Source organism: Jaculus jaculus, chromosome 1 (genome assembly GCF_020740685.1).
Source record: "Jaculus jaculus isolate mJacJac1 chromosome 1, mJacJac1.mat.Y.cur, whole genome shotgun sequence".
Lineage (NCBI taxonomy): Eukaryota > Metazoa > Chordata > Mammalia > Rodentia > Dipodidae > Jaculus > Jaculus jaculus.
The window spans coordinates 1,410,209-1,431,114 of NC_059102.1; the positions used below are offsets into that span (position 1 = coordinate 1,410,209).

The 20,906-nt window shown below is 46.7% G+C and overlaps 1 protein-coding gene across 5 annotated transcripts in view; it reads right to left on the reverse strand.

Annotated features, from left to right (window-relative positions):
• LOC101612920 (PWWP domain-containing protein 2B) overlaps positions 1–20,906 on the reverse strand; it is a 76,179-nt gene that overhangs the window by 35,635 nt on the left and 19,638 nt on the right. For 3 of the 5 annotated variants that reach the window (XM_045141668.1, XM_045141672.1, XM_045141673.1), the window contains exons 6-9: positions 12,717–13,083; positions 9,977–10,126; positions 7,722–7,812; positions 871–989 (exon numbers count right to left, since the gene is read on the reverse strand). In XM_045141668.1, the coding sequence (XP_044997603.1) occupies positions 871–989; positions 7,722–7,812; positions 9,977–10,126; positions 12,717–13,083 (727 nt within the window). Of the gene's footprint in view, positions 1–870; positions 990–6,899; positions 7,000–7,721; positions 7,813–9,976; positions 10,127–12,716; positions 13,084–20,906 lie in introns of those variants that run through there. The other 2 variants (XM_045141674.1, XM_045141669.1) reach the window with 2 other exon arrangements.

A 20,906-nucleotide genomic window follows, 5' to 3' on the forward strand; every position in this document is an offset into this window, starting at 1 on the left:
CTGGTAGTTCTAAACCACCAGGGCCACAGTCAATACTTCCACATTCTCAAGTTCATGTGCCTGTCCCCTGGGCACCTGGAGAGCAGCATGTCTCAGTTTTTATAGGAAAAACAGGCTTACTAACCCTCTAAAATCAGAAATCTCAGAGGCCTGGGATTTTAAACATGAAGCATTGGGATCTAACTCTGGGTAGCTCTACTCTGACTGTAAATTAAATGTCTTTCCCTGATAGACCATGGGAAGATCCCAGCCGTGGCTGAATGTCACCTTTCCAACTCCAGTCAGCCCTCTGCCACATGCTCTGCAACCCCATGTTGCCTCGATGCTGTCCTAAGGGTTCTCACTTACCCCACCCCCATATCAGTCTTGGCTGGCACCTCATTCCCAGTGCTCTCCTGAGCTCAGGATAAGCCAGTGAGCTGGCCTGGTATCTCATGACAAAGGCTACCCCCTGACCAGAGTTGCAATCCTAGATCAGAAAATCCTAAAGTACCCATGAACAGACCCCTACTGTGACCTCCTGCCTCTCTTCCATGATCCTTCTCTTGCCATGCCCTTAGAAGCCATGCCTAGTACCCATGGTAGGAAGGCTGGGCATATTCCTGAGAGCTGAGTTTAGGCATGGGACAAGCTGGGGCAGAAAAGTGGCAAGTACCTTCTGAGTACTGGTGACTGCCTGGCAGGGGTTGACCACAGGAGCCCAAGGGCAGAGACTATTCTTTCTAGTTGACCCTATCCCCCCTCCGATCCCCAAAGCCCACAGCAAAGCTGATGATGGCACTCAGTCTGTCGTGGTGGGTGAGTACAAGCCTTGATGAGTGAGTGGGACTGAGCTGGCTGGGGAGCCCTAAGCTCTGGGACAGGACCAACCTCATTCCTGCACTCATTTTCTTTGACCTCTCTCTTCGGTGTTTCATTTTTCCATGAGGATGTGCTGAGATCTTCCCGGAGTCTGTTGGATCCGTGATGAAGGGGATTTTTGATGCCACCTAGGACAATGTAAAAATATGTTTCCAGGAGTCCAGAAAAAGTTGCTCTTCCCACAGGATAATCCATCAAGTGTATTAGCTCTTCACCCTGAGAGCTAAATGAGTGACAGTCAAGAGGGAATGCTGTCATTGTGCTGGACCTCAGTCAGTGGTCACTCCACCCTCAAGTCTCAGTCTGGACTTCTCTCAGAGGCACCAAACTGCTCAGAGACTGGGGTGGGCAAGGTGCAGAGTGCAGGACCCTGGGTAAGCTCAAGGTTGCTATAGCTGACCACGACACTCGGGCAGACAGAAAAGTCACTATGAAAATGAGCCTTCTGACCTCTTCTGCCTCCCTCCAAAGCCTCGCTGACCGACCCTAGCCACCTCTGGGTTACAGCCACCCCTGCTGCTCCAGGCTGGTCACCCCAAAACTCTGTCTCCAGCCTGCTGGGCACCATCTGGCCTGTGCTTAACTGCAAGAGCTTAGGGATGGTCAGGCCTCCTCCAGGCTACTTTATAGAACCTGAGCTTCCCTGTGGCATCCTGACATCAGAGGTGAGGGAACTTGGTTCTAATGATTCTAAAAATCAAAACTGAGACTAGACAGTCCCCATTTCTATTTCACTCCCACACCCTCTGCTGCAGAAGACAGCTTCCTGTAGGGCTGTTAGATGGCAACTCTATCAGTGTCTGTTGTTTCAGAGACCCATGGAGGATTTGGGCAGTCTATACCCAGGAGGTAGGCCTGGGTATAACATGTTGGTAAAGGCAACAAGAGCTATGTGGTCACTGCTGCTCCCTGCTGCCTTCAGTGGGTAAGGGAGAGCCAGGCCAACCCAGGACTTGGGAGCTTCTGGTCTGTGTGCACATGTGCATGAGTGGTCATATGTGTTCATGCACGTCTCTATTGAAGAACTGTCAGAATTCGTAGGTGATTAAAAGCAGTGAGTGTGGAAGGCATGAAACCTGGGGCAGGTAAACCTCCTGCCAGGGCTGCTTCAGTGGTGAGTGTGCAAGGATCCACTTAGAGCTCAACCCAGACTGTTGGGCATGGTCTGACCTGTACCCTTCCCTGAGTGGCTTTCCAGGACCTCATCTATACACATAGTCAGTTAGCTGCATCCATGTCTAGCATTTGGAAGGGTCTTGCATCCAGGAAGGGGCATCTGGGGGACAGGAGCCACTGCACCCTTCTCCTATAGCCACCCCTACCCTGGCAGTGCACAGGGCTGGCACACGGCAGAATCAGCCTAGTTGCTGACTATGAAAGGGAGCATACTTCAGTGAGTCAGAAGTCTCCAAAGAATTTCCAACAGAAAAATAAATCATGATACTAAATCTAGGTGGTTAGTTCTTCTCTTAAAATCAGACTAATTTTTAAAAATGTTCTTCATTTTTACTTGTGTTTGTGTGTGCATGTGTATACATGAGCATGCCACAGTATCTTACAAGTGATCACCATATACATGTACCACTTTTGTGTGTCTGGCTTTACATGGGTTCTGGAGAATCAAATCTGGGTCAGCAGGCTTTACAAGAAAGCATCTTTAACCACTGAGCAATCTTCTCAGCCCCTATTTGTTTTAAATATTAAAAGTATCTACTTAGAAAGAAGCCCACAAAGACATACTTTACTATTACTGCAAAACACAGACAAGCAAAATGCATCCAAATATCCAGTCCTCCAAGAGCAAAAAGAATCAACAGTTGACTGTGAAGCCTGGGAAAACTGGCAAAGGTGTGTTGGTGGCTGGGAGGAGCTCTCCCAGCTTCATACAGGCATGTCAAACACCTAATTGCAGTGGAGACCCACACAATGGACTGGAAGGTAATGGGCAAAGCTGCTGGTTTTAGAGTTACTTAGAAAACTGAAAGTCTTTTTGAAGAGGTTAGTGGACCCAGAATCCCACCCAGTATCTAGTCATGGAAATCTTTTCTTAGCCAGAGCCTCCACTAACATGAAAATAGGATGAAACCTACACACTTCTGGATCAGAGGGACATAGAAAGAGCAGGCAGGTACCCTGCAAGCTCACTGTAACAACCCAGGCTTGGTCACAGTGACCATTCCTGGAGCATTGGCCCCATCTGAGCAGTGTCCAGGCCATGTACAGCACCTCAGCGCCCTCTTGTGTCCTTCTGCTCTACTGCAGGAGCCAGCACAGGCTAGGAGCCTCTATCTTCTGGGCCTGCTAACTGTAAGAGCCCCTAGGATGGATGTACAACCCTAGTTCTGTTCTTGTGTTTGTTTCTACGATTGATACTGAAATACACAACCATGCACCTTTGTTCGCAAGTGCTTGCTGGCTGGATGGCCTTTCTCTATGCAAGATGAACCTTCCTGGGGCTGGAGCAATGGCTCAGCAGCTAAGAGCACTTCCTGTGCAAGCCTGAGATACAGCTCCCATTTGATAGCCAGAACCAATATAAACAACTTGGTGTCAGTACACATGTCTACAGCCTCACGAGGGAGCAGAAACTTGAAACTCTCTGGCGCTCACTTGCTCCAGGATCAATAAGAGATGCTGGCTCAAATAAGAATGAGTAGAAGAACAACAGAGCAGGACACCTCACGTCCCGTTTTGGCCACTGCAGGTGAGCACACCCTGCCACAGGTAAGCGCAAGGGGCACCGCATGGGCACATGCATGTGCATATGCCACACAGCACGCCATACCATGGCATACACACCCCCTCCAGGAAGCTGCTGGTGGTTGTGGCAGTGAGTGACCACTACCTTTGCAGAGACCATTCACAGCACACACTGCTCTGCTCAATAGGTGGGCATCTCTGTATGTCATGACAATGGTGGCATTTGCAGTCCCTCTCACAAGGTGTCTGTCAACACCTTTGCCCATTTCTGTATTGGTCTTAGATGTCTTCATATCAGTTTTCAGCCACTTTTAATATATTAGATGTCCAAATCATTTATGAATATTTCATCTATTTCTGAACTTTGATTATAGTATGTGGAGACATACAAAGTCTTTTTCCTATGTTGAGGTGGGCACAGGGCTAGGAGGAGGAGCTGGTTGTTCCTGCAACAACCGGGGAATTGATCTAAGGAAGTTCTGGGAGAAAATAATCCTTCCTTCCACCTGGCTGCTGTTTGCTACCTTCCAGCGTGGACTGAAGGCCAGTGTGGACTGGAGACCAGGGCGGAATGAAGACCAGCATGGACTGGAGACCAGGGTGGAATGAAGACCAGGATGGACTGAAGACCAGTGTGGACTGAAGACCAGGGTGGACTGAAGACCAGTGTGGACTGAAGACCAGGGTGAACTGAAGACCAGAGTGGACTGAAGACCAGCGTGGACTGAAGACCAGCGTGGACTGAAGACCAGCGTGGACTGAAGACCAGGGTGGACTGAAGACCAGGGTGAACTGAAGACCAGAGTGGACTGAAGACCAGTGTGGACTGAAGACCAGGGTGAACTGAAGACCAGAGTGGACTGAAGACCAGGGTGGACTGAAGACTAGGGTGGACTTAAGACCAGCAGGGACTGAAGACCAGCGTGGACTGAAGACCAGTACAGACTGAAGACCAGGATGGAATGGAGACCAGCAGCTTTCCAGGACACCTCCAGGCCTTCAGTGCTAGATTGGGACTGCTGAGGCATCCAGCCTCGTGGACTGAGCAGCTACCAGGTTCCTTGACTCTCAGGCCTGCAAACTGCTATTGATGGACTGCCATAAACTAATCCAATAAATTCCCTCTTAAGACAATTCATTCTATCACTTCTGTTCCTCTAGAGAACCCTGACTAATACAACCAGCAACTGATTGCCCTCTAATCTAGGGCACCTGTTGCCACTCTTGGCCTCCACTGCTACAGTGTTCTTATGTGCCCCTACTGCTGCAGCAGCTCCCATAGGTGAGACTTGTAAACTGACTGCATGGGTCCATCTCACAGCATATGAGCCTCTAGGAAATTCTGTTTTTGTTTTTTTTTTTTTCTTTCTTAAGAAGCAAGCACACTTTTTACAGACATCAGAAGCACACACTGAGACTGCTTGGCACCCTCCCTGGCCATACTCCCACAAGGCCAGAAGCCTGGAGCAGTCCTTCAGAGGAGCAGCTTCTGCAGATCCTGCAACCTGTGCTTTGTGGCCCACAGGCCCTTCTTCAGGCTCCTAGAAGTCAGTCCTAATTGAGCTCTTAAGGATCGAGCCATCTCCACCTATTCAAATGGTATTTATTATTTTGTACTATAACAAGCTCTGAAAACATACATAAGTCTAACTGAGCACATGTTTTCAGTGCTGAGGATGGAACCAGGGTTTTGTGCATGCCAGCACTCTACCACTGACCTACACCCCAGTTTTATGCACATATTTTGATTCTTGGAAATGACATAATATAGATATGTTTAATGTTTTATATAGATGGAGAAAACTGGGGAAAGTAGGGAAAAAATGCTGGCAAAAGTGAAAGTTGGGCATGGTATGAAGTAAACAAAGAATGTGGAATCCTGTCTATAACCTTATACTCAATGCAGATAACAGAGCCATGTTGGACCAGGAAAAAGGCAGTATTATGAGCACAGTGACCAGGTCACATGCAGTCCACAGGATGAGTGAAGCAGCAAGGCATGCATCTCAGCAGGCTGCTCTTGAAAGCTGCTATGATCCTGACATCATTCCAACGACAAAGAGCAAACACTCACAGGAAGACTCTCATAGGGTCTAGGACTTGAGGAACAACCTGTTTTAGTCTGCTTCTAAAAAAGGGAGTCCAAGGCTGGAGAGATGGCTTAGTGGTTAAGCGCTTGCCTGAGAAGCCTAAGGACCCCGGTTCGAGGCTCAATTCCCCAGGACCCACGTTAGCCAGATGCACAAGGGGGCGCACGTATCTGGAGTTTGTTTGCAGTGGCTGGAGGCCCTGGCACGCCCATTCTCTCTCTCTCTCTCTCTCTCTCTCTCTCTCTCTCTGCCTCTTTCTCTCTCTGTCACTCTCAAATAAATAAAAATATTTTTAAAAAAGGGAGTCCATGTGACTGAGGTAACAGGGGTGTACACTCCTTCATCTGGAGAACACGAACAGCCAGGACTTCGGTGGCAGAGCCATCACGATCTCTACTGGTCAGAGGAGTGGATCCACACCACCAGGCAGGGCCTCAAGACCCCAGTTACACCACAGCCTGGAGAACACTACCTTATATATTTCATCATTCTACTGGGACATTCATCTATGGCAAAAGGTTCATTTTTTTCCCTTAAGGTAACAAATCATTGTTTTGGTTTGGATGGACAAAGGCAACTTGAGGAATGTTAGGTGGAGAAAGATGAACTTGATGACGATGCCCTGGAAGGATATCAGCAACTGGATCTGCCGCAGACAAGCCCCAGCAGACATCAGTGACAAAGGGCCCCGGTAAGACACCAGCAGTGGCTGCAGCTTTAGATAAGTTGGACTTGGTGACAAAGCTTCCTGATAGGCCACCATCAGTAGTCCTGCTACAGATCTGCTGACAAAGGGTACTGATAAAAATCAGTGTGGGCTGCAGGTCTGTCATAAGGCCTTGGTTGGCTATGGAGGGGAGGTCTGCATGACTGCAGGGGACAAACATACCACCCAAAAAGGGATCAAGGAGGAGCACACCATGAACCCAATGTACAGAGAAAGATACAAAATTGCTTTCTGAGTATTTCTGCTCCAAATGCAAACCTCCAACTAATGCCAAGAAGCAACAAACAAATCCAGATGAACTCCAGCGCTTCTCCAAGGCATCAGGTCACAAAAAAGGGAGAGAACTGTTACCAGGGCCACTCAAAGGCATTAGGTCACAAACTAAGGAGACAAAAGCACTACCAGCAGGGCCCGTGAGAAGACATAAGGACTTTGTGTCATCGAGGTGTCTGTGGAGAAGCTGGCGAAGGGCAGTCTTCCTTTGGGTACTTGTATTGCACCTCTATGCATGCCTCTTCTGAGTCCTGCTCTGAGGTTTGGGAAGACATCAGCATCAGCAATAGGAGTGAGGGGTCTACAGAATCACTGATGTTAGAACCTTCCAGTAAAGTCTAAAATTAGCTAGCGTTTTCAAAAAAGAAAAAAAAAAAGGTTTGAGCTGAGCATGCTGAAGTGATCCACAGGCCCGCACGGGTGCTCCCTGATGGGTAGGAGCAGCCTGGACAAGGCCAAGAGGACCTTTCCCAGTGACGGACACAGAGGCCTATTAAAAGAAAGAAGTGAAGACATGCCTGTGACCAAGCTAAGAAGCACCTGCCTATGTGGGCAAAGTGCCGAGGTTCCAGGCACACCCAGCTCTCCAGGACGTGCTGCCACCTGTGCCTGCTGGATCAGGCCTCCAAGTGGATTGGAAGGGCTTCAGAAGGGGGTGCTGTGCCCTGAGTACCCCATGCTATACAACTGAGATCTGGAGACCCTGGAGTTAGGGACAGATTGCAAGGCCACTGCTTTTTGGGTCTCAAGGTGACTCACTAGCTCCCCAGAGCTGGGCTAAGTGTGCAGAGTTACCTGCAAACACAGCTGGGCCTCAGAGGTGTGTAATTCTGATTTTCAATCTTTCTCCCTTAACTCCTTCCCCTTCCATTTTGGAACCCCTAATCCTTCAGATGGAACCTACATTCAGTGAGCTAAGATAGCCCCCAAGGTCGAAGCCTGCAAGCAGGGAACTCAGTTGCAAGCCCATCTGAATAGGGCCATGGGCAGCGAAAGTGACTGACAGCGCTATCTCAGACCCATGTGCAAGCACCGCCCTACCCATCCCACCTCCCTGCATGTCCACGTACCATGCCCCTGTGCCAAGGCTGGAGTTTACTGAGTGCCTTCTTCCTCATCATCTGGGTCTGCTCTTTCCATGCCTGCAGAGCTTTTTTGTCTCTGGAGAAGAAATGTGGTTACATTAATGTCACAAGCTGCAAGCTGCTGTGAGGAGGGCTTGCCAGGCTTTCTGTCTGTTCTGCCCAGGATCACACGGCCTTCTTCCATTCACCTGTCCCTACAGAGACAGAGTTGGTCAGGCCTGCTTTTCTTCCCTTGCCACCATTTGGGATTCTCTCATACACTCTGAGCAGAGCCAGGAGCTTTGGGTTCCAACTGAGGCCCTCTGCATGTCATGGTGTGCTACTTGCTGTTGGCTGAGGCGCTGGAGCTCCCCCAAACCTGAAGGCCCAGAGCCTGAGGCAAAGGTACCACCCTCCCCAGAGAGGTTGCAGGCCTTTGAGCACCTGTCCAAGAGAGGTTTGAAAGCCTGGCACCCAGCTGGAGGGCTTCATATTTTGCCATCCTCTAAGGGAAGGGTGAGTTTCCATACTGTGAAGTGCGACAGGGATGGAACAAGGCCTCTGCCACGCTGAGCTCATCTGCCAGTCTGAACTAACTCCAGTGGCTGGTACCCCCACTCCTGTGAAAGATCAGGCTCTTTCTGTGGCCCTCCTCAGGACACCTAAGCACTGCCCCACACTCACCCTTCCTGAGCCTGGGTTTTCTCCACTCTTTTTTGGTATTGGCCCCGCCTCTTATGTAAGAAACTTAAAACTGATAGGGTCCTCCCAGATTTTCCATAGGGGGCATGGCTGGTGCCTCAGTGCCTCCTCCAAGTAAGTTCATGTCCTGCCCTTTCTCCCCCCTCTTTTTTTTTCTTTTCTCTTTTTTTCAGGTAGGGTCTCACTCTGCTCCAGGCTGGCCTGGAATTAACTATGTAGTCTCCAGGTGGCCTCGAACTCAAGGCAATCCTCCTACCTCTGCCTCCCGAGTGCTGGGATTAAAGGCATGTGCCTCCACGCCCAGCCTGCCCTCTCTTTAGTCCATCCTAGACCCCAGCCACAAAGCACAGGCAGACCCCTTACCCTCCACTCAACTCCTACACAAGGAGCTCCATTTAGTTTGCCACCTCTCCATCACAGGAGGGACCTGCTCACCTCTCAAGAGAAGGCAGGAGATGCTCCTAGCTGGGGACACCAAGGAGACCCTGGGTATACCCAGTACAGATAAATATGGCTGCTCATGGAGGGAGCACAGGTGCTCACTGCAGCAGGGCAATGGGGAAATTTTGCCTGCTTTGTATTCAAGGTATTCCACAATGGTGAGAACTTGCTACTGCAAGATGGCACCAGTGTGCCCGTTGAGCCACATCTCAGAGAAACAGAGGCAGACTTCCAACTTCAGGAGGTTTATTAACAGCCAGGATTCTGATGGGAGAGGGGGGGAAGCTATAGGGAGGATAGGCACCTACTTGGCATGTCCAGTCACCCCAGAAACCAGGCACCCCAGGGAAAGGGTGACGGTAGAACAGAATGAGAATGGACAGAAGCAGAAGTCCAGGGCATCATGGGGGACAGGCCTGCCCCAGGATGCTTGAGGAAGAGCCAGGGACACAGTCTGCTACTGCCTTTCCCATCACCACCCCCCGCTTCTGCATGTTGAAGCCCCCACTGGCCAAAGCCAACCACAAGGGGAGGATTCCAAGGATACTGTGAATGTAGTCTATGTTGGCCAATCTCTGGGGATCCAGAGTGGGGCACAGGTGGGTGGTCAGCAGAACTGGACAGAAGAACAGAACAGACACTGGGGACAGGTGGGTGACAAGCTGGCCAACATGAGCCCAGCAGTGGGGAAGTGCATCACTGTGCCAGCAACAAGAACATGGACTCACAGTTACTCCTGAATAGCATTTCTGAGTTACAGACAGCAGGCCAGAGATGGGCAGGACAGGAGGAAGAAACAAGGAAATGAAGCATTCAAGAAAGTGGGGTGCAGGTAAAAGTCAGGCAGGTGCGGGGAAAAGGCCACTCACAGGATGGCTGTGGTGACCACACAAGTCCAGGCCAGCTCTTCGAGGAGGTGGCCTCCTGCTGGAAGCAAGAAACTAGGCCCTTTAGAAAGCTACAAGCCACTGGAGAGTGCAGGGAGGGATTCCAGAGCAGGGAAGCAGACCCACCCTAGCCGGAAGGAAGGAAGTCCACCAGTCTTCCTCTGATTCTGGCGACAAAATCCAGCCAGCACAGCTGGTCATAGGGAGCCCCCATCCCCTATAGAAACGCACCTCCTTTTCTGTTCCATCAGTAACTGCTTCTCCTCCAGTTCCCTGAGGGCTGCCATATGACTCTCCTCCAGCTTTTTTGTTTGAAGTCTGGTTTGGGATGTTGAGGAGAGGTCTGGCAAGATGATGCCCTTGCAGGAGGAGGCCTTATCTCTAAAATCACAATGTTTTTGTTAAAAATTTAACATAGCCATGTGGTGATCATTCACACTTACATCAAGTGCAGTGTTTCAATACTTCCAAATGAAAACACAGAGTAGCCTGGGCTACAGTGTGAGTCCATTTCAATAAACCCAAACCAAAAGAACATCTCCCCAACAAAAATCTGTAACACAGTCCTGATGAAACACAAGCACACTCAAATGGTCACTGGTTACCAGCTATAGCCAATCGCAGGAAGCCCCAGTGCTGATCCATGCCAAATTTAGGAAACTGTGGAAATAAATGGACTGTGGCAGGACACCATCCCCTGCACAACTACCACTGTTCACTAGCTACTAACTAGATGTCTGTAGGAAAAGGCATCCTTAAACAGTTCTTAGGAGATGGCCATAGTGGCCAAGGCCTTGTCCCAACCTCCCAAGCTACCCAGTAAGTCTCCCAGTGCTGAAGTATGATACCTAAGTCAGACACAGTGACAAACTTATAAATGGGACTCATGAGCATGCCCTGACCTGCTTGACGAGTAAGTCCTTGTTACTATTCATCAGGAAAGTAAAGGAGGGAAGAGGTTTCTGAAGAGCAGGGTGGAGTATTGCCAGTCCCCCAGCACATGACCGCACACAGAAAATATTCCTATAGCTACGGCATGTACACCAGCACATCTTCAGCGTGCTCTGTCAGTAAGCCTTCTTGGTGTGGATATTATTTAAATGTTCAAGCCTATGGGCAGCTGAAAGGTCAGTGACACACTTTCCCAATGCCCTCTTTATAGGCCTCTGACCATCTTCAGACTGCCCCAGGCCTGTGGATGTCTTCCCAAATGACCCTGGTGCAATTTTAACCCACAGACCACCATCAGCTCTGAGACTCATCACCAAGAGCCCATTGTTGCCTCCTGGATGTGGTGACATGACAAGTGTGATCTAGTCTCACTCCTGGATGTGGTGACATGATGAATATGATCTAGACTCACTCCCGCATGGAATAACATGAGTGTGATCTATACTCACTCCTGGATGTGGTGATACAACGAGTGTGATCGAGACTCACTCCTGGATGCGGTGACCTGATGAATGTGACCTAGACTCCCTCCTGGATGTAGTGACATGATGAGTGTGATCTAGACTCACACCTGCATGGGATGACATAATGATTGAGATGTAGACTCACTCCTGGATGTGGTGACATGATGAAGGTGATCTAGACTCACTCCTGGATGTGGTGACATGATGAAGGTGATCTAGACTCACTTTTGGATGTGGTGACATGATGAAGGTGATCTAGACTCACTCCTAGATGCGGTGACATGAGTGTGATCTAGAGTCACTCCTGGATATGGTGACATGATGAATGTGATCTAGACTCACTTCTGGATGTAGTGACATGATGAGTGTGATCTAGATTCACTATTGGATGTGGTGACATGAGTGTGATCTAGAGTCACTCCTAGATGTGATGACATGATGACTGATCTATACTCACTCCTGGATGTGATGACATGATGAGTGTGATCTAGACTCACTCCTGAATGTGGTGACATGATGACTATGATCTAGATCCACTCCTGAATGTGGAGACATGATGACTGTGACCTAGATTTACTCCTAGATGTGGTAATATGAGTGTGATCTAGACTCATTCCTGGATGTGGTGACATGATGAGTGCGATCTAGACTCACTTGTGGATGTGGTGATATGGTGAGTGTGATCTAGACTCACTCCTAGATGTGATGACATGATGACTGATCTAGACTCACTCCTGGATGTGGTGACATGATGAGTGTGATCTAGACTCACTCCTGAATGTGGTGACATGATGACTATGATCTAGATCCACTCCTGAATGTGGAGACATGATGACTGTGACCTAGATTTACTCCTGGATGCGGTAACATGAGTGTGATCTAGACTCATTCCTGGATGTGGTGACATGATGAGTGTGATCTAGACTCACTTGTGGATGTGGTGATATGGTGAGTGTGATCTAGACTCACTCCTAGATGTGATGACATGATGAGTGTGATCTAGACTCTCTCTTACTATTATACAAGATTCCCATTCCTTCCCCCTAAATTTTTGTCTATCTGCACACACTATACATACTCTCCACGCATGTACCACAACACTGTGCACAGTGCACTGATGTGCACACACATCACACTACACCATGTTGCACTGTAGCCAAGTTTCTTCCACATAGCCACTCTGCTGATTCCAGTCTGTGACACCAGTCAACCTTGGTCCTGCACCTAGGGCTAGGAGTCAAGACCATAAATAACTGTAGTACAGAGGGCCATTTGAAAGTGTGGACCTCAGGCTGGAGAGATGGCTTAGTGGCCAGGATCCATGTAAGCCAGATTCACAATGTAGCACATACAACTGGACATTGCTTGTAGTATTTGAAGGGCCTGGCATGCCCATTCTCTCTGTATCTGCCCCCCTCTCTCAAATAATAATAATAATAATAATAACAAATAAAATATTTTAAAGTGTGGCCCTCATGTCTTAAAAGATAATTACAAAATAGGTTTACAACTCTGTGAAAACCAGCAAGGTCGAAGGTCAGCCTTTGCCATCTTACCTGAGCTCAGGTTCTGGCATTAGGCACTCCTCCTTGGTGCTCAGGGCTGCCCTGAGGTTTGGAGGCAGCTCAACAGCTAGCAACTTGTTCTCTGGAACTTCTTCCTTCTGGTTCTCCACAATCTCCTGCCTCAACTTCCAGAAGCGCTTGATCTCCTCCTGGTCTGGCCAGTACTCTGAGCTGTCACTGGACATCTGGAACTCACTCAGGTCCAGTTTCTCAACAGGTGGGAACAAAGTAGTGGCCTTTTCACCCGTATTTGGGGATGTGAGGGCTCTTGCACTTGATGTGCTATCCTGGGGTTTAGCCAGCACAGGGTATGACAGGTCACGCAGGCTCATCTTCCTCACTGCTGTCACGTATGATTCTGGTGGAGAAAACATTTTAATGGTTGTGATGGCTCATCTTCACTGTCAATGTGAGACTTGAAATCACCCAGGAGACACACTTCTAGGCATGCCTGTGACAGTATTTCAGAAAGGCTCAACTGAGGAGGGAAAACCCACTCTGGGGGCAGCACCATTCCACGGGCCAAGGTCTCAGACTGAATAAAAAGGAGAAAGAAGCCGGGTGTGGGAGCACATGCCTTTAATCCCAGCACTCAGGCGGCAGAGGTAGGAGGATTACATTGAGTTCAGGGCCACCCTGAGAAGACATGGTGAATTCCAAGTCAGCCTGAGCTACAGTGAGACCCTACTTCGAAAAAAAAAAAAAAAAAGGAGAAAGTGAGTTGGGTACCAGATTCATCACCCTCTGCTTCCTCACAGTGGACACAATATGACCAGCTGCCTCAAGCTCCTGTTGCCATGCCTCCCCTGCCGTGATGGACTGAATCTACAAACTATGAGCCAAAATAACCCTCTTCAACCTTCCTTATGTTGTCAGTTGGGTAGTTGGTCACCGCAGTGAGAAAAGTAACAAACAAATACAGTAGCCTACATATCAACACTGACTTCCAAGACCAGCTACTAGTGCCATGGCCTTTGTTGAGACAACTGGAATGTGGGAGAGAGTCCTCTCTGCCCAGTGTTAACTAGGAGTTATGCCAACAGGGCTCACCTGTGCCCCACACACTGCCACTGATCATGACAACTGCCAGGCAGGGGTCACACATGCTGTTTGAAGAGCCCTCACCTACACAGCTCTTGTACTTGGGGTAATTTATTGTTTACTGTTTTGTATGCATAAAGTTATCTTACCACATTTATGGACTTTTCTGCTCTCCTTCAAATCTTTTCAATCTTGCTTATCAATTAATAGTGAGCCTGTTATGGCAATGCTTTTGTTTAAAAAATATTTTATTTTGAGAGAGAAAGAGAGAGGAAGAAAGAGGAAGGTAGAGAGTACGGGCATGCCAGGGCCTCTTGTCACTTCAAACAAACTTAACTTCAGATGCGTGTGCCACGTTGTGCATCTACATTTACATGGGTGCTAAGGAACTGAAGCTGGACAGGCCAGCTGTGCAAGCAAGCACCCTTTAATCACTGATTCATCTCTCTAGCCCTACTGCAATGCTTTGGTTGACTCTTTTTTTTTTTAAGTCAGGGTCTCACACTAGCCCAGACTGACTTGGAGCTCACTCTGTAGCTCCAGGATAGTCTTGAACTCATGGCAATCCTCCAACCTCAGCCTCCTGAGTGCTGGGACTAAAAGTGTGTGCCAGCACATCTGGCATGACTCTTAAGGACTTTACTTATATATAAAAGATTGAGAGAATATTGGCCCACAGTGTACTCACTATTGCACCCAGTGCAGCTGGGACACAGGCTGCAGACCTGACCAAATATAGAGAGTAAATTGTCCCACTCCACTGTCTTGTACCTGTTGACCTTAAGTGCATTTTTTTTTTTTTGAGACAGGGTGTCATGTAGCCCAGGTTGGCCTTGAAGAAGCTATACAGCTGAGCTGAAAATGACCTTGAACTTTGAGTCCTCCTGCCTTTGTCACCCAAGTTTGGGATTATAAGTGCATGCCAGTATGCATAGTTTTTTAAGGGGAAAAAAAAAGGTTTATCTGGGTGTGGTGGTACAAGCCTTTAATCCCCAGCACTTAGGAGGCAGAGGTAGGAAGAGTGCCGTGATTTTGAGGCCAGCCTGAGACTAAGCAGTGAATTCAGATCAGCCTGGGCTAGAGTGAAACCCTACCTCGAAAAATTTAAAAAAAAAATTTTTTTTTTTACTTTCATTTATTTATTTGAGGGGGCAGATTGAGAGAAAATGGGCACACTGTCAGCTCCTGCAAAAGAACTCCAGACACATGCACCACCTTGTGCATCTGGCTTATGTGGGTCCTGGGGAATCAAACCTTGATCGTTTGTCTCTGCAGCCAAAGCCTTAACTGCTAAGCCATCCCTCCAGCCCCTAGTATGCATGGTTTATGTAGTACTGAGGACTGAACCCAAAGCTAAGTAAGCATTCTACCAAGTGAACTACATTCCGAGCCCCTGACCTTAGTGTTAAGCAGTTTGATGACTTTACAGTCCTTTTCAGTCTTACAAGTCTAACTTGTTTAACCACATGCCAATTTTTTTTGAAGCCAGTTATGTATCTGTAACATTTCAGCAGATGCAGTCTTCCCTGAACCTTGGTGAGGAGGAAGGATGTCAATAAAGAGCACTGATGAACTTAAACATCAACTTCACACTAAAATACTAAGTTTTAAAGAATACTTTCCCTATCACTAGTGGCTTACAATTTTTTGCTCTTTAGCAGATGTTCTGTAAGCACAGTGTTAGGGAGGGGACTTCAAATGCCGAGGATCACCAAGCAGTCACTGCTGTGTATAGCCCAGCATCGCTCCAGGAGTCTACAATCCCCTCCCTAGACCTAGAGCCGATATGTAGGACCAAGTGCCACAGTGAACATCGTGTCCCCAGCCACCACACTATATACCTACTACCAAGTGCTGCCATATATTCAGGGTGGATGATGGTTTTAAAGAAAAATAGCATACAAAATTAACAAAGACATGCTTTAAGAAGTCCTAATTGGTTGTGAATCTCCCTGCATTATTTCTAATAACTAGAAACATGTATGTTTGTTTGGTCAGTTGGTTAGACAATTGACATAGGATCAGAGACAAAACTCTAAAATTTCTGAGAAATTTACTAAGCAGGATGGACCACTAAAACAGTTCCTCTTCCTCTACTCAATTCAAGGGCAAGATGCTAATAGCACAGGACTATTGGAAAATGACTTCATGCAGAACAAATACTAATATAGGGAATAGATAGATAGATAGATAGATAGATAGATAGATAGATAGATAGATATAGATATAGATATAGATATAGATATAGATATAGATATAGATATAGATATAGATATAGATATAGATATAGATATATAGCTTTTGTTTTTTGAGGCAATCTTGCTTTCTAGACCAGGCTAACCTGGAATTCACTATGTAATCTCAGGGTGGCCTCAAACTCACAGCGACCCACCTACCTCTGCCTCCCAAGTACTGGGATTAAAGGCTGGAAAACCTTAATCTTCAGAAAATCCTTTATTTTGACCAATCATTTGATGTGCTTTTGAAATAACTACAAATTTAGGAAAAAGTTGTAAAAAAAAAAAAAACAGAACTCAGCCTTTCTCCCAGATGCCAGGCTGTCAACTCAGCTCCACACTGGCATGCCCTCCCTCCCTCAGCCTGCCTGTCTAAGACACAGCACAGCAGGACTTCCAGACATCTTGCCTCACCTCCCTCAGGTCATGACTTCCCTTGTGCCATCTCACCACAGAACTACCAAGATTTTGCCATTTGTCCCAGTGATCCCCCTTGTGTGGTTTGCTGGCCTGGGATCCAGTCTGGAATTGTGTGGTACATTCAACTTCCTATGCCTTTAGACTTCTCCAATCTGGAACAGATCCTCAAATTATCTGTCATGGCTTTCTCTCTTTTGAGAGCAGAAAGTCTTTCAGAATGTTCCTCTTTGGGGTCTATCAGTTGTACTCAAACATGAGTCCCCAGCTACTGCCTAAGACCCTGCACTCACCCTGTCCTCACACAATGCAAGAGTTTCTGTGTTCAGACTCCCACTCCAGCCTCTCTTCAGCAGTACACAGGCTCATGCGAACCCCTGCTCCTGCCAGGCATCCATTGTATGCCATTCTGCCAGTCAATGGCTTCCTTCAATAACCTATCATTGTCACAGCTTTCCTTCTGACAGCTTCTGAAGTCACTGCAGCCTCTCAAAAGCCTGTTCATCCATCCATGTGCCCTGTGCCAGGGTACAGGAACCCTTGGGGATGGGCTTTGCACCAGTGCTCTACAAGCCTTCTGTGTAGGAGTTCCTTGGGCATTTGTGAAAGTGTAGATCTGACTGACATGAAGCATTCCTCACCACCCCAGTTCCCCATGTCATTCTCCATGGTGCTTTCTGGTCACTTTTTTCCAAGTCAATGACTGACCCTGGACTCTCTATATCAGTGCTAATTCTGGAGACCCAAACTAAGACCCTTTACAAGGACAAAAACTAATTCATTTTTTCTCCTCTCCATCTTCCCTTCTATATCCTTCCCTCCTCTCCCCCTTTTCCTGCTAAGAATTGAACCCAGGACTTCCTGCATGCCACCCAAACATTCTACCATTGAGCTCTATCTCCCTGTCTCTTCTTACTTCATTCTGAGACAGGTTCTCTCTAGGTTGGCCTTGAATTTGTGATCCTCCTGCTTCAGCCTCCTGATAGGCTGGGATTTGCCTGGTGGTTTTCCCGCCTGGCTTCAAGACACTGCCTGTGCGCAGAGAAGCATTCTCCTTCTTCCTTGTCCTCCTCAGACCCATCCATCTCTGCTCTTCCACCAGAAAACATCCTGGGCCCCCACTTCCCATAGGATGAGAAAGACCTCAAGGACTTCCTTGAAGGTACTCAGGAACTTATCTTGATTAGACCAAAAGGAAACAGAAAACAAAAGCTAACAATTTCCACTCACAAGGTATGATGTATACTAAAAAGGAACCCTCTTTTTATCCCTACTAAAGTGTAAAACCCTTTACTACAGAAGTGTCACCTGCTCTAAAACTTGAAAGGAGTCACTGCAGCAATGACTAAAGTAATAGTTTAGACATTTTGAAGTTAATATTTAAGAATAACAATTTCTTTGGTGATCATTCATTACAATTCTCTGTTATCTCTAATTTTACTTTTTCTAAGGATAATCTCAAGGCTCATTCAAAATCACAATGCATCATGAACATTAGAAACTATCTAGGACTTCCAGGTAAGATGGTGGCACACTAGCCACACCAAAGCAGCCTAGGGAGAGAAATAAACAGAAACACAGCAAAATGCACACTTTCATTGAGAAGTGAAGGTGTATAAGTTATTATCAACCACAGCATAGACATGGGAGAGACCAAGATCTTCCAGAAAGGAGGAAACCAGCCAGAATCCTGCCGAGGCACCAGAGGCCCCGATCCGCAAGCACACCCGTCTAGGAGCGCAGAGCGGCAGGAGCAAAGGGAGGGGATTTTTCACTCGCATCACCCTCCTCGCAAAGGCAAGAAACCCGAAAGGGAAGACTGCAGAGACCAGCTGAACAGCTGCTGAAGGAGATACAAAGGAGACCAGATGAGCAGCCCTGGTACAACTCCAGCACCCTTCAAAGTCTCCCATGCCCCAACCATCAGGGCCATGCACATCCAGAGAACTCATTCATGCCCAGCCGCCCAGCGCTGAGAGGGATCAAGGTGGACACTCAGCATTGGTGAGCTTGGAAGCCATCCCAAAAGGTAACAGGGCCTACTTTATACAAAGCCAGACACATGGGCTTGCACTGGAAGTGCTTATCTCTCTTTCCATGTCAGGAAAGGTTATGTACGACACTTGAATGATATATTCTTGGTTGGCTTTACCTCTCTCACATAAACTGTATTTTGATGTTGACTATTATTGCCTTTGGTGCTCCCTGAGTTTTAGGGCCTTTATCTTTTTCTTCTGTCATTATTGGGGGCAAGGACTAACTACCCTCAGGCTGACTTGGAACCCATATCAGCCTAGAAATCTCAACCTCCTAGTTGACAGGATTAAGGGTGTGGGGCACACCCTTAGGGACTTTGGCTTTACTAGATTATCTGTTTAGTTTAATCCCCACGCTTGTATAAATACTCTGTGCTGGTTTTGATTGAATGTCTATATTGCCCAATTGAAGTTTAGAATCTGCCAGTAATTTTCTTCACCCAGTTTACTACAATACTTGAATAGCAGGCAAACTCAACACCTAGGGTCACTTCTGTAGTTTCTCTTGGAGTATAAGTGCTATACCTGGCACCTTAAACTCCTACACTGAAGATCTATAAAGTCATATTTACATAGCTAAGAACATTGCAGACTATCAGAAAGCCTAGCTATCAAATTAACTCATGATGCAAAAATCTCTATATTGTAATATAAGAAACATGAGAAATCAAGACAATACAATCCCACCAAAAATTATAAATCCATAAGAAATAACATCCAGTGAGACTGCTTTAGATGAAATGCCTGACAAAGATTTCACAAAAAAAAAAAAAAAAAAAAAGATTAGGGCTGGAGAGATGGCTTAGCAGTTAAGGTATTTGCCAGCAAAGCCAGAAGATCCTGGTTCTATTCTCCAGGACCCATGTAAGCCAGATGCACAAGGGGGCACACACATCTGGAGTTTGTTTTCAGTGGCTGGAGGCTCTGGAGCACCCATTATCTCTCTCTCTCTCAAATAAATAAATAAATATTAAAATGATTATATCTATGTTCAAAGAAGAAATCAAAGAAGAAAACCAACTCCTGAACAAATCCCAAGAAAACACAGGAAACCAACTTAATGAAATAAGGAGCTCCATATAAAACATGAGTAAGGAAATAGAAATAATAAAAAATATACCAATCAGAAATACTAGAAATGAAAACCAGAGTAAATCAGGTAGGTAACTCTGTAGAAAGTCTCACCAGTAAAATGGATGAAGAAGAGGACAGAATATCTAAACTAGAAGACCAGATGGCAGATCTAATACAGGCCAACAAAGAGAAAGACAAACTAATAGGAAGGCATGAATGGGAATTTCAAGATATTCAGGACACTATGAAGAGATCAAACATAAGATTTCAGGGTATAGTAGAAGGAGAAGAAATTCATTCCAAAGGCATAACAGTTATTTTCAACAAAATCATAGAAGAAAACTTCCCCCAAGTAGGGAAAGTGATGCCAATATCGATACAGGAAGCCTATAGAATGCCAAACAGACAAAATCAGGAAAGAACCTCTCACCAGCATATTATAATTAAACTACAAACACACAAACCAGAGAAAATACATTGAAAGCAGTTAGAGAGAAAAATCACGTCACATACAAAGGCAAGCCCATCAGGATCACAGCAGATTACTCAACACAAAATTTAAAAGCCAGAAGGGCTTAGAATGATGTATTCTAAGGTCTGAAGGATAACAACTGTCAACCAAGATTACTTTATCCTGCAAAGCTATCTATCCAAATTGATAGAGAAATAAGGACATTCCACAACAGAAAGGCCTAAGTGAGGCCAGGGGAAGAAACAGAATAAAAAATAAAAAATTTTTAAAAAAGGTGGAGGGAGGGCTAATCAAAATCTAAGAGGATAAATAGGTCATATGGAAACCTACTTTTTTGGATAATGGAACACATAGAAGTCATAAATTGTTGTTAGAAAAATTTCAGTGCCAGGGATGGGATACCTTCCAATGAGTTGTTTGTGAGTAAGATCACTGATGTCCCCAAAACATTACAGGCCATTGCCAAGGCTCTTGGTTTCCCATCAGGAATAGATGGTAAAACCATATTGCTGAAGACTCCACATACTTGGGCTACAAGGTCACTGAGAAATCTGCTGGAGCTGAGCTGAAAACCTCCTTCATATAGACCAGTTGATAGAAAGCTGGAAAAAGTTATGCTGCATGCAGTTCAATGGGAGAGAGAGAAATCACCAGTGAAGATACACAACAGTGGACACTGCAAGCCTTAAATTTGGCCAGCCAGGCCAAATGAGGCAATGGGTGCAATAGTGACATGTCTATTATAGAGGAAACCATCTGCTCTCTAATTAGACTAGAGGCCCACTCCATGGGAGATAATACATCCCTGATACTGAAAACCTACGACGGGGTAGTCACGAGCCCTAGGGGTGTAACATCTGCTGGTGTCTTGCTAAATGTACATGCTATGCTCACCAAACTGCCC